This window comes from Natator depressus, chromosome 12, assembly GCF_965152275.1.
Source record: "Natator depressus isolate rNatDep1 chromosome 12, rNatDep2.hap1, whole genome shotgun sequence".
NCBI classification, from domain to species: domain Eukaryota; kingdom Metazoa; phylum Chordata; order Testudines; family Cheloniidae; genus Natator; species Natator depressus.
The window spans coordinates 30,596,196-30,615,144 of record NC_134245.1 but is presented as its reverse complement, the minus strand read 5'-3'; the positions used below and the strand labels follow the sequence as shown (position 1 = coordinate 30,615,144).

The 18,949-nt window shown below is 41.2% G+C and overlaps 1 protein-coding gene across 3 annotated transcripts in view; it reads right to left on the bottom strand.

The window, feature by feature from the left end:
* VAT1L (vesicle amine transport 1 like) overlaps positions 1-14,908 on the bottom strand; it is a 92,089-nt gene extending 77,181 nt beyond the window's left edge. Inside the window, exons 1-2 of one of the 3 annotated variants that reach the window (XM_074968806.1) lie at positions 14,466-14,908; positions 3,627-3,756 (exon numbers count right to left, since the gene is read on the bottom strand). In XM_074968806.1, coding sequence (XP_074824907.1) covers positions 3,627-3,756; positions 14,466-14,689 — 354 coding nt within the window. In that variant the 5' untranslated portion in view covers positions 14,690-14,908. The remainder of the gene's footprint in view (positions 1-3,626; positions 3,757-14,465) is intronic. The other 2 variants (XM_074968808.1, XM_074968807.1) reach the window with 2 other exon arrangements.
* Between the last annotated feature and the right edge of the window lie 4,041 nt (positions 14,909-18,949).

Sequence of the window (18,949 nt, the reverse complement as noted above, 5' to 3'; positions counted from 1 at the left end):
ATTTAAAATTTAAAGTGCTGGTGACAGTTCTGAAAGGTTTATGTCTTGTCGGATGAAGTCGGTGAACACAACCGTCATTCCAATTTCACTGAAATTCCTCCTCCTTTTGAAATGCTTCTTCATATTAACAATGTGTCACCAGCAACAGTTCTGCTGTTTCTCTTCCACTGTTCTAAAGGTGCCTACTTTTTAAACATACAGCTTCTGCATAAGATTAGTTGGCACAAGATTTTAGCACTTTACAGTATACACTCAATTACAAAAAAAAAATAGCTACAGAACTGAAGGGGGTAGAGCACCGAGGTCTCTCCTGCCAGTTACTGAGGATGCTTTTACTGTATTTTATAGCATTTAACCAGCACGTCACTTCAGATCTCTGCAAATGAGCACCGCCACCGGAATTAAGAGCTTCTTAAACGGTAAAGGCCCGATCCTGTTTCCTGTGAAGTCAATAGGAATTTAGCTATTGATTTCAGTGGGAAGTAGGAACAGGCCTTTCAACTGCTGTGCTAAATGATGGTTTTTATTCAACGTAGAGAACATTTTTAGAAACCTTTATCAATGAGGGTTTCCATTAGAAGCCTGGATTTGTAATATCCTCAGTCAATGAAGAGACCCATTAAATTCCAGTTTGGCTATGCCAGAGATAAAAGGCTGAGTTCAGTTGCAGACTAATGATCATGGGCCGAATCCTGGACACATTAATCCTGCACAGCATGGAGTCCCAATGACTTCACTGGCGTTGCATGGAAATGGAGTCCACTTATGGGGAGTGGTGTACAAGATTTGGGCTTTAACTTTTGGCCTTTTTGACCCTGCACACAGGGATGCCAGGTTGTAAAATATGTCTAAAAATTACAAAGACTTGTTTTAATTAGAGGATGGTTCTACCAGAGTGAGCATGATTTGCCCTGTTCATATCATGCCCTTGATCATGACTTTTAAAGGAGACCCAGTATAATCAGTCAGGCATAATGGTATTCAAGCAAACAGTCATATCCTATAGCTGTCTGATTTCCATTTCAAAAGGATTAGAGAAGTTTAGACCAGAAAATGCAGACAAAAATCTAATCCAAAGCAGAATCTCATCATACTAGTTCTATACACTGGATTATTTTTCCTCAGCTTTATACAGAGTCTAACCCTTTTTAAAAAAAAAAACATTAAGAATGCTAGATCTGCACATCTGAAAGTACACATTTCAAACGATGAAATCATTGTTTATAGGAAAAAGGTAGTTGAAAAGCTGTGATTCCTTGAAGGAAAAAATAGTTCTAAGCAATACTAGCCTCATTCCTAATGAGACCCTATTAGAAACCAAATGGACCATGGTCTGTCATGTGACTGAGCACTGTTCACAAAGCTGGTGTGGAAGAACAATAATGCTGCCTAATACAGCTCTCTTTATGCAATGTCTACTTAAAAGAGAAAAAAATACAAGGATCCAAAAAGGGGGCGGGACTATTTCATTACATTGACAAAACATGTTGCTGAGATAAGAACGATAAAATCATTGACACATGCCCAGCAGTCCTCCTTCAGGAGATTCACACCTCCCTGTTGCATTGGTTCAGCAGGATTTGCACGTAAATCAAGAAAATACTGTGGGAAGTTAAAACAGAAGGTTTCAGCTAAGAGAGGTGTTTAACATAAATGATGGAAAACAGAGTGGGATGCCATACATTTTACACATAATACAATGCTTTAAAATACCTGGTGCCAGCTATGGGATGAGATCAGATGAGATCCCTGTTATTTGTCATTTAACAGTGTACAACTAGGGTGAAATTCACCCTTCCCTGCATGAAGGGTGAGTAAATTATTATTAGTCTTACTGCAGTGCTTAGAGGCTCAAAGCAGAACGAGGGCTCCGTTATTTTAGTCATTGTATAAACACAGCATAAGAGAGACAGTCCCTGAATTTACAATCTAATTTAAGTCAAGACCCAACAACTGAGACTAAGCAACAGCGGGAACGTACAGGGGAGGGAAGAGGAGGGTAACAGTGATAGGAAATATGGTTACGCAGATGGACTATGCGTAAAATTAGCAGATTTCTAGTCCAATTATTTTGACTCTTTTAACGTATAAATAAAAAGGGAATATAAATTATCTCAGCCATGTCTCCTGGCTTCCTGCCTCGTCATTACCAGTTGGCAGCGTATCATAAGCATCCTGGCAGAAGTGAGTCTTTAAGAGGAATTTGGAGGAGGTGGCAGTAGTAGCTTTATGGATTAGTTCCGGCGGGGCATTTTCATGCATAAGGGGCAGTAAGGAAGGAAGCACAAACTTACCTGTAGGAGGAACAGACGTGTGGGTAATGGAGGCTGTCACCACTGGCAGAGTAGGAGGCAGCAGGGCAGCATGATTACATGGGTAGGTAATGAAAGAATGGCCAACCTGTGAAGATTGCTCTGCCCACTGCCTCCACAACGCTATTATATCCCAGAAGGTCCCACATGAGACCACCAGGCACATCAATGAATTTCACCCCTGACATAATTTGATATGCAGCGTGTCTTATTGTTTTCTATAACAGGAATTACAGCTCAGTAAAAATGCAGTCTCATTTATAGCATTCGTTACACTCAGTGCCAAGATCAGAATCAGAAAAATCTTGAAGGCCTGTGATCATATTATTAACTAACTTTGGTGAGCTGGACCAAGGGGAAAACTAAAATACAAGCTTCTGGAATGAAACAATGATAATTAACAACAGTTCACACTCGTATAAGGTTTTTCAGCTTCAAGGTGCTGGGCAAACATTGAAGTCAGTTTGCTTTGCAATAGAGCTTTCAGAACAGGAAACCAGAGGATACATTAAAACTTATTTCGACTTCTGCATGTTAAAAGGATACTTGCCCCGAAGTGCCAATCTAGGCAGATCTTTAAGCACAATATAGCAGCCTAAAATGTTTTTAAAAGGAATTTCTAGAAATGGGATAAACTGATTAAAAATAAAAAGACTCTCGATGCACTAAAAAGCAAGAAGTAATAGAATTTTTCCCCACTAAGGAAGAATCCAGTGAGACGTTGTTGAACAGAACGTATACATGAGGGTTTGGATAAGCTGGGGAACTTTTTCCATGAATTTAAATGTCGCTCTGGGGAAATTGATCTCATTATGATTAAATTAGTTCTTCACTAATCAAGGTTCAGATAAGTGTGGTTTTATCTTAGCTTACTAGACAAGAAAATTGTTCTTGTAGGAAGTGTCTGCTGCTAGTTAATGGCCCAGTGCTGTCCCTTCACTCCCTAGTTATTGGATAGTTTCTTACCCTGCATTGTCAATGGGGCAACCTGCAGAGTAAGGGCTTGTCTATGCTGTGAGTTAGTGTGTGGGAAGCCAGGGTATAAATCTATGTTTCACACAGGAATACGGCAAAGCCCACTGTAGAACTTCTGGTGCACTGTAGGAGGGTCCACAAGCCCAATCAGTGTGCAGCAGATTAGTGCACTGTAGAATCCTGCCCTGGCTTGTTGACCACTGACTCACTGGGTAGACAAGCTTTCAGATACTACTCAAAGGGAGCAAGGGTGGCAGAGTCTGGCCTTAAATCCTTTCTTCTCCAGTCCTAGTCAAATGCTGGGTCCTTGATCACACTACGAGATAAAGGAAATGTTACCTCAAATCCTGCCACACTGTCCCCCAGAGCTTCTATGATCCCAGAGCACTCAAATCCAGGAACGAGCGGTGTCTTGGGAGGATTGTCGATATTCCCCTGCCGCACCATCAGATCAATGAAGTTTAAACCACTGTAAACACAAGAAAAAACAAAATCAAAACACTAACATGGGGCTAGGAGGGGGAGAAACTCAGCCAGGACAATGAAAGATGCTGAAGGCTTCCATTGTTTTTAATGCTGCATTGTTCTCCTGCACCTGGGTGGGCAGAGGGAATTCACATCTTCTCTCATGGAACAACTTGGCTCTAAGTCAGCTGTCTTGGAGGTAGGGCTACTAGATCTGTGATTACACTGAGCTCCTATGCTTAGAGGTTGCACTGGAGTCATAACTACTATTTCAGACCAGAGATCATTACCACCTGGATCAGAGTCAGATCAGTGAGCTAACGATGAAAGGATCCTTCTCATTACTAATCCCCTGAGATACCTCATGACCCTATACAAGACATTTTGAATTATTGTGAAATATGCACAGATCTTTCAGTATTAAAAATATGTAGCTCTGTGAAAAGCAGACTACTTCTGTAAATGAGGATGGTTAGGCTATTCAAGGTACATAGAGCACGTGCAAGGTTGGCCTGGTTAGGTCTCAGCATTACTGTTGTACATCTGTGTGTGAACCGAGGGACATGTCTACCTGAACATTTACTGTGGGGCATGCTGGAGGGTAAATCTATATCACGTCAACATGCCGCACCTTAACTGTCCATATGGATCCTGCTGATGAGCACTAAAAGTTCCCTAGTATGCACTGATAAACTGAGGTTTATTTCAGAGAAAGGACAATGCAGTGATTGGAGATATTCTTTAGGGACTTCAAAAATGCAAACAGTGAAGTGATATTTGTTAGGAGTTTGTATATAATCCACTGTTACATGCTATAGATATTTTGGGCCAGATGCAACCCTGGTGTAACTGCACTTAAATTACTGGTGTTACACCAGGGAGGAATCTGCTGTTATCTCAGCAAGGAACAAAATAGTTAGTGAGAATTTATTAAACATCAAATGGGATGTTATCATCAATAAACTATTATAGATGCTCTTGCACCTGATCATTTTTAAACAGTCTTTGCAAAAAGATTGATTCAGGTCTTTGAAATCTTATGTAGGTGGCTGCTCAAAAGAATCTCTGATGACCTTTCCTTTTATGCTCAATTTTGTGAAAATCATGAGGCCTCCTTACCTTGTCTTTGTATCTCATCTCATTTTATGAAAATAAAATACCTTTAAAAAAAACAGGGGGGAAAAGTATTTTGTTTACCTAGTGCCCCATTATATAGATTGCAGACCCATCAAACACCATGCACACATTTTGAAGACTCCTTACATTCATAACTAGCTAGAATATACAACAGCCCCAGTCTATTGTTTCAGAGCACAGCCCCATAATTACTGCCAGCTGGAAGAGATGTATACTGAGGCCCTGTATTCTGCAAAGTTATGCACATGAGTCATCTCTCACACGCACATAGAACCATTGACTGGTCACATACAAAGTCACTCATGTGAAAGTGTTTGCAAGATCAGGGTTTTCATCTGGGTACTAACAAAGACATGGACAAACCTGATAAACATAAAACAGGATAAAGACAAAGTGACACCATGAAACCAAGACAATTCATGGTGAGATCTAGGTCACTGGGAACTTCAGTGGAAATTCCACCTAACGTAAACATTGCAGGCAATTGTGGATAACATTTTAAAAGTGCCCTCAACCCATCTTTGATTTGTGCATGAGAAAGATTATGGGCCACTTTTGGAAAATACAACTTTGAAAACCAAAGTTGCAGAATTAACATGTGTGTCTCCTGACTGACAGTCATAGGGATGTCATTTTCATGACATTTCAATGGGAAGTTTTTTTATCCCAACTGTGCTCATCTCCTCTCCTGGACCCCCATGGGAAGCATTATTAAATCCTTTCTACAGAAGGGGAAATGAAGCTAATCAGCTTGCTCAAGGTTACATATGAAACCCGCAGCAGAACATGGAACTGAACGTTGGTCCTACGATCCCCTAAGCCAGTACCCAAACCACTGGGCCATCTGTCCTCCCTGAAGACCCAGGGGAAAGATAAAAAGACACTTGTACACAGTGACTGCACTAAGCCTACAGTGAGAATGGTTAGCAGGGGTACAGCACATTGCAGGTTCAAGGCTTAAAAATGATTGTGGAAAGGCTGCATCTGATCAGAAAACTATCAAGGCAATTCATATTCTGTAATGTTATGTATAGGGTAGGAAAATTCTGAATGATAAAGATCTTTTGGGACTAATTAAGAGAAAGACACTCACAATGATCACCATTTTAAAAACAATTTACACACCTGGAAGGCAACATTGCTCACAAATGTTGACTTCATTGGAGACCATTGTCTAGATCTTTCAACAATTAGAGTTATTTACAAAAGTTATTTAATTAACCTTTCTTATGTTCTCCCACTAGGTAACTGGGGGTGGAGTTGTGATGTAAGAGCAAGCCGAGGAATTGGGGTTGTGACATTAGAGCAGGCAGGGGGCACACACACAGACCTGGCTATGACTGTGGCTATTTGAGAAAGACATATGATTTTATCTATATATCATCACACCTCAGTGCACCAACCCGTATGCACCTACTCATTCTGATGGAATTACTTGGCAGACATATTTTTTGAATGGGCATGTTTTCAATTATGAACCTGACTACATAACTCTAGCAAACCAATTCCTTGCCTTTTGTCTTTATCCCCAGGAAACAGCAGCAGCATTAATACAAAATTTCATATCTATTAAAATTAACTTGTTACTAGAACAGGATTGGGAAGGAACACAAAGGTGTAGAGTTTAAAAAAAAATTAAGGCTATCAATCACAGTTAACTCGAGTGATTAATGCAAAACAAATTAACTAGATAAACAATAAATCACAAATATTTTTAAACAATACAATTAAAACTGAAATTATAGAATACCAACTTAAATTTATTATCAGTATTTTGGTATGTTTTTCTACATCTTCAAAAATATTTGAGTTACAACAGAGAATACAAAGTGTACAGTGCTCACTTTATATTATTTTGTATTACAAATATTTGCACTGTAAAGAAACAAAAGACATATATTTTTCAATTCACCTCATACAAGTACTGTAGTGCAATTTCTTTATCATGAAAGTGCACCTTACAAATGTAGAATTTGTATTTTTTTACATAACTGCACTCAAAAAACAAAACAATGTAAAACTTTAGACCCTACAAGTCCACTTAGTCCTACTTCTTGTTCAGCCAATTGCAGAGACAAACAAGTTTGTTTACATTTACAGGAGATAATGCTGCCCGCTTATTTACCATGTCACCTGAAAGTGAGAACAGACATTCACATGGCACTGTTGTAGCTGGCATTGCAAGCTATTTATGTGCCAGATGTGCTAAACATTCATATACCCCTTCATGCTTCGACTTGTAAGTCTTTTTTAAAAATCTTTTCTATAGGGCAAACACCTGTAATAAAAAATAATAGAAAATGAGCACCGTACACTTTGTATTCTGTGTTGTAACTGAAATCAATATATTTGAAAATGTAGAACATTCAAAAATATTTAAATTGGTATTCTATTATTGTTTAACAGAGCAATTAATGACAACTATTATTTTTAATTGTTTGACAGCCCTAAAATAATTGTGGTATTGGGGTATATAACAACAAATTTTGAATTTAATTTAATTAATAGCTGAGCAATCAAGTTTGATTTTGGCCCTGATATTTAAATACTTCAGTCATACACTATCTGGCTTCTTTCCCCCCATCACATTTTTATTCTCCTGTATATGACTTGTTCATGTATATTTTTGAATGTTCCTGGTACTGTGTCAGGAGAAGTACTTTGGCTTATCTGTCATTTATCAAAAAGGGCATGTATAATATATGTCCAAATAGTGGCATCTGGGCAAAGTTTCATTTCTCTGACTCATTCCTGGCCTGATTTGAAACTCCATTTTCTATTTCCATTTCATAAGGCCACGTGTACAATCCTCATCAACATCAATGAGGTAACTCAGAGCAGAACAGGGCTCGATGAGACAAGCAAACTCATTTTTAATCTTTAAATAAGCTTAAAATAAATTTGAATGTGAGAATCCAGAGGTAAATTGCTAGTCTATTAATTATCTGTGCAACATTAGGGCTCATGAAATCCCTCGTCAAAATTCCTTATGCCTGCTCTAATTTGAAAGGGACAGGTTGGCTTCATTGTCTGGCACAAGAGAACAGCCTCCTCAGTCCTTTCTCTACAAACCTTTGGTATTTGAAAGCTGTGGCCTCCATTTTATTAGACGTGGATGCTTTTGCTGTAATTTGGACAGTGACTAAAGGGCAGTCTAAGAATAATCACACGAATATATAATCACTTTCCCTCTATGAACAATGGGATACTAATACTGTTCTATATTACTACTTGTATGACAATCCCTGCTTATGATATATGTAGGAAGGAGAGGTGGTCTTGCATAGGGGGTCAGGGGAGGTGTTGCTTTAGAGCTACAAAGTTCAGATCCAACCTTCCTCAAAGGTTGGGGAATGCAGAAAACTGGTTTTTTAGCATCTAGGAGCTGACCATAGGGTGGAATCTCTTTGGTTAAAAACCTCAGGTAAAAGGAATATTAGCATAATTGTAGATGATATTACAGGAGATTGAAGACACTTCAAGTCTGCAGGGACAATTCATTATGGGTAATTTCAATTTCCCCAGTAAACTACCTGAATGGCACACTGGGGACATGGTTTGAAGATGAACTATTGATAAATAAGTGATTGCTTTACAGAATAGCTTGTTTTGGTGTCCTGATGGAAGGATAGGATTCCTGACTTTGGCTTAAGAAAGACACAGTAGTTAATTGAGGGCGGACTGTAGGTATGCAGTGGGAAAGTGATCGGCGCATAGTTCAGTTCTGTTCTAACTGTAGTTTTCATTTTAAGTAAAAGTTTGGATGCAATTGGAATCTGAGGAGGAAGGCATAGAATGACTCAGGTAACTAATCCCCAAGGACAGAGCATTCAGGCTGTTGGATCATATTAAAGAAGTTCTGTATTAAAATCACAAATGAGTTTGATTCCCCATAGTTTAAATTCCAGGGTATTACTAATTAAGAGGTCTCTTGGGTTTTGGTACTGTTTCTCTCCCTCTATGTGTGAAACTTGCAAGCTGCTAATTGCGTTAGTACATTCTAAGACAGAGTCTGTTCTCAAAGCAATTCACAGAGACTCAAAGCAATACTCTAACAACAGAAACAGCACCCAGAGACTCCCCGCCCTTTTGTTGTATTAACAATTGTGATTAAAATAGAGATAGAGGATGTATGTGGATGGATGCTTGGTGTGGATAATAACTGAATGATAAGGGAGGTGCCAGCCTAAGAATCCAGTGTCCATCAGCTGAAGAAGGCGTCAAGTGGAAATAACCAGAGGACCCCCGGAGGGCAGACTGGAATCCACCCAACAGCCTCAAGAATGGGAGAACCAAAGAACAAGATAACTTCTTGGAGCCGTCAGGAATGTGCTATCTGCTGATTGATTCAGCAACAGCATGATGAAGCAATTCCCATAGACTGGCATAGGAAGAAATTCCTATAAAAATAGACTCTTAAAAAGTGAGAACTTTGGGGTCTGATTCTGCAAACCAACTTCCAGGAGCATCAGATGAGCATCTGACAAGGCCCTGCTCCCTCCTCATGTCCAGGCCACCTGGCCAGTGGCTTGGCATGAGCAACTCTAAGGCTGGTAACTATGATGACAACCTTGCAGAACCTGTGTGTGTGTGTGTGTGTGTGTATGTGTGAATGTGTGAATAAATATGAGATTGAATGGAATGTTATAGCTATAACTAACTGCTTACTATGATAACAACCTTGCAGAACCTGTGTGTGTGTGTATGAATGAATGAGTGAATAAAGATGAGATTGAATGGAATGTTACAGCTGTAGACTATGATTCTTTCTGTATTCACAATAAATGTGGTATTTTGCCTTTTTCCCTTTAATAAGATCCTGCTGGTTTTTAATTTATTGGTACAACAAGGCAAGGGTTCTGCTGGACTAGCCTGTGAAATAGCAGTGATATTAACAAGAATGTCAAATAAGCTGAACTTCATGGGCTAAATCACCCCCTTCTTGATTGTTCCATCACTGGGCAGGGGTTTGCGCACCACAGAGTCAGTGGTGTATCTGAATTCCGAACCCAGGGCCACTGCAACTACTCTGAGGTTCCACCTTCGTCTACTATATGGGAGCATGGCATTTGTTGGCTCCCTAACGCGGAGAGTTTTGTGTCTGTATTACTTTTCCCTGATAATCTCTGCAGGTCTGGGGGTGGAGACATAATTTGTTTTCTTTACCCTTCCCCATCCAGTGCAGGGCTGCCCACTCCAGGTCTCTGAATCGCCCAGTCCCTGGCCCCTATCTAAACACAATGCCAATGCTGCAGAGTGCCCTCTATGTCCCAAGTTGGGCTGGTACTATCTTATGGATCTGATTTTCTTGCTTTCTCTGGTGTAACTCGGGATTAACCCCATTGAAGTCACTGGGTTTATATCAGCTCAAGTAAGGAGACAGAGAGGCCCTGTGGTCCAGATCCTCAAAGATATGTAGGTTCCTAACTTACACTGAAATCAGTTGACATTAGTAGCCTAAATACCTTTGAGGACCTGGACCCATATTCCTCCTCCCTTTGCCTGCATTATCTAAAACAGTGGTGGGCAACCTCCGGCCTGTCAGGGTAATACGCTGGCAAGCCGCGAGACAGCGTTTACATTGACCGTCCACAGGCTTGGATGCCCACAGATCCCAGTGGCCGCGGTTCACTGTTCCCGGCCAATGGGAGCTGCGGGAAGTGGCATAGGCAGCTGGGACGTACTGGCTGCCACTTCCCACAGCTCCCATTGGCCGGGAACAGTGAGCCGTGGCCACTGGGAGCTGCGGGCGGCCATGCCTGCGGACGGTCAATGTAAACACTCTCTTGCGGCCCACCAACAGACTACCCTGATGGGCCGCGTGCGCAGGTTGCCCACCACTGATCTAAAATGACTCCGGAACTCTCAACTTCTTTTTTTTAAGAGGAGAGCTCATACTTTCCTTTTATTTAGAGAAACACATGAAATATGAATAAGACTAATCTTTAAGGGTACATTCGACACCATGTGCTACTCTGTTAAACATGGGGTTTCTTTTACTTGCTTCTAATTTAGGAGACAGCTCTGTTCTTCCACAAATGCCAAGGCGGCAGAAAGGGTCACCTCTGCCTCCCATCTACGCATATGCATCATGAGGAGCAGCAGCAACAGCTACCATGTCAAGATGAAAAATAAATAAAGGGAGGCAATTATAGGAGATCATTACCTGTCTTCTGCTCACTGCTGTATTTGGAGTAGGTTTGTTCTAGCTGTTTATCTGATCTTGAAAACAGTATGAACTCAGGCATTTTGTTAAACCCAGACAAAATAAACAAGTAAATATAGCCGTGCCGAGCTGCTCCATCATTACCAATCAAGAAATAATTATAGGGAATATGCAAAAGCTGTGATTCAGCTTGGGCTCTGACTATTGCTCCATCTCTTAGTCACTGAATGAGGCTAACATATGACTCATCACAAATGAAAGAAACTTTCAGGCAAATCATTGATATTTCAGGTCTTCAAAGAAGAAAGTTATTCATCTGGCTTCAAGCTAATAGCAACTCTACAGTGGGTCCCAAGTTTCTCCTATTTATAGTACTCTGAAACAGGAAGGTAAAATTTAACTGTTTTGATTGCTGCAATGAGTATGTACAGACTGTACAGGTACCTGTGCCTCTTCTTGTGTTTTCTAACTAATATTTAGCAAAAGCTGTATGGTTGGTTTGATTCTCCCTCCCTTCCCCACAAATCTCATCTATAAAATCCCTTTTGCTTGAGGCAGCTCTCTTTACACTGACATCATTAAATGTATTACTCAGAGTAGGCAATGCTAGAGAAGCTCATCCTAGATGCATGCTGCATCTTATATTAGAAAGAGCTTGCTACACTGGCCACAACAGGCATTTTCATCATTTCCTCAACCAATCTTCCAACCAAACCCATGCAGCCAGCACCATTTCTACTCCCTGTTCTCTCTTTACCAGCTACAAACACAAGGGTCAATGACCTAATCCCTTCCCACTAATTGCTCAAAACAGGCTTTGACCACTTGATCTCACTCCCTCTGCCTGCTTCCAGCTGGGAACAGACATTGGCTATGGTAGGCTACATGGCCTTTTACCAATCTGCACGTTCCTCCACCTTGAGCTGTGCTACAGCTTCAAAAACACATAGCGTAATAAGTGATCCAAGCATAACTACAAAGTAGTCATTTAGTTGAGTGGTTCCACTGATACAAAAACAATGGGTGTACACCTCCAACAGTTTATTAACAGTAACAAAGCCCCTGGAGCCTATTGAAAAGATAAGTATTATTTTACAGCGAAGTATTCACTACACAGGTAACTACTTTTATTTGTAACACCTAGAGGTCTGCAGTCTTGATGAAGAGGAAATTCATGTGCCGACATGGAAGTAAGTCCCGTCAATCACTTATGCATTTTAAAAGGAACACAGACACACACCTCATTCAAAATGACAAATGTTAACTTTTAAATATTTAATGATTGAAAAAAAGCCAGTGAAAAGACATTACAGCTCTGATCAATATAAACCACCAAGCAAGTTTCACTATATTCAATATATAGTCAACATGGACTTGTTGTCATTTATTTCCCATCGTGCCCGTAATCTGCAAGACACTTAAAAAAAAAAAAAGAAAAGAAAAAGAAAAGGGAGGCAAAATCCCATCCTGCATCTATATTAATCATTCAGGTTGCTGGATAGCTGACCATAATTCACTGATGCAAGTGAGGAGGAAAATAAACTCTCATCAGTAATAGACCAGCTGATTCACAAAATTATAATATGGAAAAGCCAGTGTCTGTCTGACTGAGGTCTACAGTCAGTGCGTCTGTTTTGCAAACCTATCAGAACACAGAGGGTTCAGTGATACCCTTTGGATACACTAATAAAACAAAGTCATTACCATAAACCAGTGTCACTTTCAGTGTCGATTGTTTCTAAAATAAACAGCTCAGCCATCACCTTCACATTTATTTTCCACAAATGCCAGAGCATTTAGATAGCAGCAGATTACCACTGTGTGATTACAGTGCTCTACTCCTCTGACTGTGTGCACAGAGGACCTAACTCCCAATGACATCTGGTTTTCTGCATAACAAAGGCCAAAGAATTTTTCACAGACTAGAAGATCATAGTGGTCCCTTCTGGCCTGAAAAATCCGTGACTGCAAAGGAAGTTCTGTGCACAGACAGATTCTAGGTTTTAGCCTCTATTAATTATAAATATGAGACTTAAGAACAGAAAAATCCAGTTTAGATTGTCTGAAAGACTGTTCTTAACAGGAAGGTTTGGACCAAACATTTCTAGATCCTGACTGGTCACTAACCACCCACCAATTCCTCACAAGAACTTTGGGGCTGGTGCAGAGTTGTCTTGATCTGCTGCCATTGCTCAAATAGAAGTTTGGGAAAAAAATGGCAATGATAGTGTCTAGTGAGGGAAAATAATGGCAAGTAGCAAAAGGAAAGGTCATGCTGATCAGCAGTATAGCAACCAATCAGAGGCACACCAACATTTCTCAGATAAAAAAACAACCCCCCAAACGTAGCTGGCCAAATATCTCTAATTCTTCCAATCAGCTCTGAGAAACTCAAACATTAAAAGCAATATTATTCTCTTTTTTGGCATTAGAAGTGAAACAACAACCGCTTGCAGCACAAACACCCATGGCTTTGCCTTTATTCTTGGCTTGTCTAGAGAAAATATATTTTGATACAAACTGTTCTCAGTATAGATTTGCTCTCTGGAGCTGTCAAATGAAAATAAAATGTAAGCTGCTGAAGTTAGAGAGAGATATGGGAAAGATGACCTGCAATGGGAGAGAGAAAAACTGCCAAAGCAGCTCAGAAGTGGGGTTGAGAGAAAATGGTGAATGAGGGAAGTTAATGAAATAATTAACCACCTTTTGACTTCAAATGGGGGAGAGACAAATCAAACAACCCCAGAGAGCTCCAATCTGCAATTTCTGACAAAGGGAAACTTAGGACAGCCTGCAAAATAGTAACACCTGAAGCTAAACTTTACAGATAAAGGGTCAGCACAAAAATCTGCTACACGAAACACTGCAAAGTCACAGGCCTGGGGGAGGGGTAACCAATTTAATAGCAAGCACCCTGGTGGATTACCATTTGCTGCCTGTCTTCTCTAACAGGAACTCAAAGGAGCAGGAAAAGGAGTGCTTCAAAATGCAGAAATCACTACCCAGAAACATACACAGACATTCATGTCAAGTTACAGGATGCTCTATTCCTAGAGGCTGCCTGAGACTGTCAGACCCAAGGGGAGGGAGAGGGATTGAGAATAAAAGTGGCTTTCAAGAACATATGGAAATGCCCATTGAACCCTGTTCCTGGGCAAGACGGCTGTGTGGTTATTTACCTCTCTTTCCTCTTTGACCCCAGCCCCTTTCCCTTCCCCATGCATTGCAAGGACAGAGCCTTCCCCCTCTCCTGCCTTCCTGAAACTGACACGGTCCCACACCCGCCCCAGACACAAGTGCAACCATCACGATCACAAGATGCTGCCGAGGGGATAGGGAGTGGGGGTGCAGCTGCTGCCTACGGAGGGCGGGGAGGGATGGGGGAGAGGCAGAGAGAGGCGATACTGGACCAGGCTTTGACTCGGATTTTGAGCTCCCCTTCCTGAGGCTCCGGCATGACTTTCTTGGACACCCTGAGCTTGTTGAGCCCCCCGAAGCCAGACAGCAGCACGGCTCGCATCTCCTTGGTGTCCCCTGCCCGCAGGCTGCCGCTACCCTCGGCAGCTTCCTTGCCTCCCTCCTTCTCGATCATCTGCTCCGTCTCGTCCGCTTTCTCCGCGCCTTCCTTGGCCATGGCGGCGGGCTGCAAAGCTGCGGCGGAGGAGGGGGCTGCGCTCAGCCTTTGCCTCCTGTTGAATGTGGGTGATGCTGGGATGTGCAATGGCTGCAGCTGGTTGAATGGGGGCTCTGGTCCTTCCAGCCCTACCGCAGTGCACAGAGTAGCTGCGCAGCACGAATCACCAGCCCCGCAGGTAGCCCCCGTGAGTGCCTATCCCAATTAAATCTATGACGACGAGTTGATCTGGCGCCAGGTACCCGCGTATCTAGACAGCTCCCGGGCTGCAATAGTCTGACATGGGCAGAAGGGGTTGGTGGGGGGCGGCAGGGAGATTATTGTCCGGAGACTCTCTACCCATTAGTAGGTGACCTCAGGCCAGGATATATGGGTTTACTGCGCATTTCTCAGCCAGCCTGACAGCGGGCTATGTAGGGCTGGATGTGGGTAGGTATGAGTCAGCTATCCCTCCCTACTGACCTGCCCAGAGAGCGCTAGGAGAGCGGCAGGGGCAGTATTCCCATAGGATTCCTCCCCTCAGATCATACTGAAATGAGAGTTGGGGGGAGAGATTAGCCTGCCCCGTATTGTCATTCTGGTGGGTATAACACACTGTGCTCCCTTTCCTTAGTAAAGTGGTTTGCTTGCCTAAATACCTGAAAAAATAGAGGTCAAATACAGACCTAGATAAAATTAAGCACGCTACCCAAGGACAGGCCTTTGCAGTGAATACTGCCCACCAGTTAGCCCTTTATGCTTTTGTGGCATTTCACTTACAGCTGCTCTTAATTCTGGCGGAGAATCTCCAAGCTGTGTAAACCCCATTTCACCTTCTAACACAGACCTGTGCATAAATATAGAAATAAAGAAACTCATCTAAGGAAAACACCTCAGACAAAAGAAACCACTTATAGTGGATCGGTGAGTTTTGCATGGTTTATATTAAAGCCCACCAGGCACAAGTGGAAAATTTTCAAAAATGCCAAAGTGACTTAGCAACCTGAGTCTCATTTTCAAAAGCAACTTAAGCACTTAGGCCAAGCTCCTCCAAGGGGTTTCCTCAATGGAAGTTAGGAGCCTAAATACTTTTGAGGATCTGGGCCTTAGGAGCCTAAGTCCCATTGACATTCAATGAGACTCAGGCTCTTACTGATTGTATCCAAACATGAGAAGTCCACTACTCACACACTTAAAGTTATGTACATGTTTAAGTGCTTTTAGAGCCTAAAGCAACACCTCATACAGGTGAGCATACAACCCACTGATCATTGTGGATTTCCCCAATATATTGTAAATAGAAAAACATCCATGTTTTAATACCAAAAGCTACCAATTTTGTTCAGTTAGCTTCAAAATGTCTTAATTCATACCAGTGATGGGGGTAGTACAGTGGTCATATTGTGGTACAAAGTTTGTCAGGACTCTGGCTTATGCATTCAAAGTACAGTCATATTCCTTAACTTCTCAAATGCACATTTATATGTCTCTGACTGTATATTTAGCACACAGTATTTAAAGAATGCAAAACAGCTTTAAAAGATGCTAATATTCAAATTATAATTAATGTGTTGGTATAAGATATTGGCACTCATGTACTACAGCAATGAGTGACAACATAAGACACTAGGTAGTCCTACTCCAGAGTTATTCTTTTCAGGAAATGAAGAGAGCATTGGTTAAGGCTGTGTTTCGAAAATCTCTGAAAGCAGGACCAAACTCCTTTTTTCCACACTCCAGTAGATGGATTTTAGTCTTCAAATCCACCTCAATAACTCTTCAGAGGATACTTTTCAAATAAAATATTTACTAATGTTTGCCGAGGACCTATTTAAAAATGCTCCTTTTAGAAATTCTGATCTCAAAGTATGTTAGAAGTGGTGAATTAAGGTAGCTGTAATTGCAACTGATTATGAATTAATCCATTGTAATTGATGCAAATACAAACATTAACTAATGAATATACATGATAGGCGTACATGACAATGGTCCAGATCTTCAGAGGTATTTAGGCATCTAACTCCCTTTGACTGCAATAGGAATTAGATGCCTTAATACCTTGGAGGATCTGAGTCAATGTGATTATCAGGTCACACTGAGGCTTTGCTTACATGCCGGGAATATCATTGTATTGCATGCATAGCTTGCTCCTTTTTATCCATCATGCATTTCCCTTAAGGGGTATTTTGTACAGACATTTTAAATGTAGCCATATTTTGCAAGTCAATTTAATGATATTCAGGCAAGTGTATCTTTATCCATGTACCCGAGAGACCAGGAAAGGGAACATTACCAAGGGATGACAAAGTGACATACCACAGGGGAGGAAATCTGCTCATCCTGAATATCAGCACTGGGAGGCATGTAACCATTTTAGAGATCAAGAAGCTCCCCTCTCTCCATTCTGCTCCCTTGGTTATAATTTGAATACTTCCTTTTCTATGCTAGCTATACTTGGCTGGATAGATGTTGCAAAATAGAATACCAAGTTCTGTTACTTTAGATTCGGCCATTGTAATGAATGACCAGGCAACTAACAGTTAAATAAAGAATATCATACATTATAGTCCAACCGATTCACCCAGCTGACATTTTAATACAATTTAACTCAAATGGTAAAGTGTAGGATGAGTGGAGAAATTAGAGCAGATGGTGTATATCAGCTCAGTGAAATCCAGTATTAATGGAGAGACTTTGGGGGCAGCTCCAGCTTCTTTGCATCACTTTGGTGGTCTAAAGCAGCCACACAGCAAATAGATCTGGCCCCTCTGGGGATTGCCCTTACCTGGAGGAATCCTCTGGTTGTGTAGGGCTGCAAAGCAACACTAACTTATGCTGGGGCCATGTTGGTCCCTGGTTTGCCTAGATAATGTAAGAACATAAAGCTTCCTTTTTGTCTTCTCTCAAGAGTAGCTTGTCCAGACTGTTGGATCTAGCCCAGAGGTTCTCAAACTGTGGATTGAGACCCCAAAGTGGGTCACAACCCCATTTTAATGGAGTCACCAAGTCTGGCATTGGTCTGGGCCCCAACAAGTCTGAAGCCCAAGCCCAAGCCCCTGGGTGGTGGGGCTCAAGAGGACTCAGTCGTTAGTCCTCTCTCCTGGGGTTGTGTCATAAATATAAAGGGAAGGGTAACCACCTTTCTGTATACAATGCTATAAAAACCCTCCTGGCCAGAGGCAAAACCCTTTCACCTGTAAAGGGTTAAGAAGCTAAGATAACCTCACTGGCACCTGACTCAAAATGACCAATGAGGGGACAAGATACTTTCAGATCTGAAGGGCGGGGGGAACAAAGGATTTGTCTGTCTGTGTGATGCTTTTGCCGGGAACAGATCAGGAATGCAGACTTACAACTCCTGTTAAGTTAGTAAGTAATCTAGCTTGAAATGTGTTCGATTTCCTTTTGTTTAATGGCTGGTAAAATAAGCTGTGCTAGATGGAATGTATATTTCTGTTTTTGTGTCTTTTTGTAACTTAAGGTTTTCCCTAGAGGGATTTTCTGTTTTGAATCTGATTACCCTGTAAGGTATTTACCATCCTGATGTTACAGAGGTGATTCTTTGACCTTTTCTTTAATTAAAATTCTTCTTTTAAGAACCTGATTGATTTTTCATTTTTCTTAAGATTCAAGGGTTTGGGTCTGTGTTCACCTGTACAAATTGGTGAGGATTCTTATCAAGCCTTCCCCAGGAAAGGGGGTGTAGGGCTTGGCGGGGATATTTTGGGGGAAGATGTCTCCAAGTGGGCTCTTTCCCTGTTTTTTGTTTAAAATGCTTGGTGGTGGCATATGGTTCAAGGACAAGGCAAAGTTTGTACCTTGTGGAAGTTTTTAACCTAAGCTGGTAAGAATAAGCTTAGGGGGTCTTTTGTGCAGGTCCCCACATCTGTACCCTAGAGTTCATAGTGGGAAAGGAACCTTGACAGGTTGTGTAGTAATTTTTGTTGTCAGAAGGGGGTCATGATGCAATGAAGTTTGAGAACTGCTGGTTTAGTCCTATCTTGTTTGCACCTCAAAACAGATTAAGGGTTATCTTATAGTATGGCCATTTTACAGCATCATAATGTCTGGCTTACGGTAGAACAAATGTTTTCCCCACATCAGTGACATAAATCTATGTGTTCTAAGGCTTAACATAATGTAAAGCTAAATAGATATTCTTGAATTATATGAAATGCTCTATTCTCTGTTATATGTTGATTCATAACCACTTTTGTAACAATATGAGATTGCATCATACATTGAGATTTACGCTAGGAAGTGATACGAGTATTATTCTGA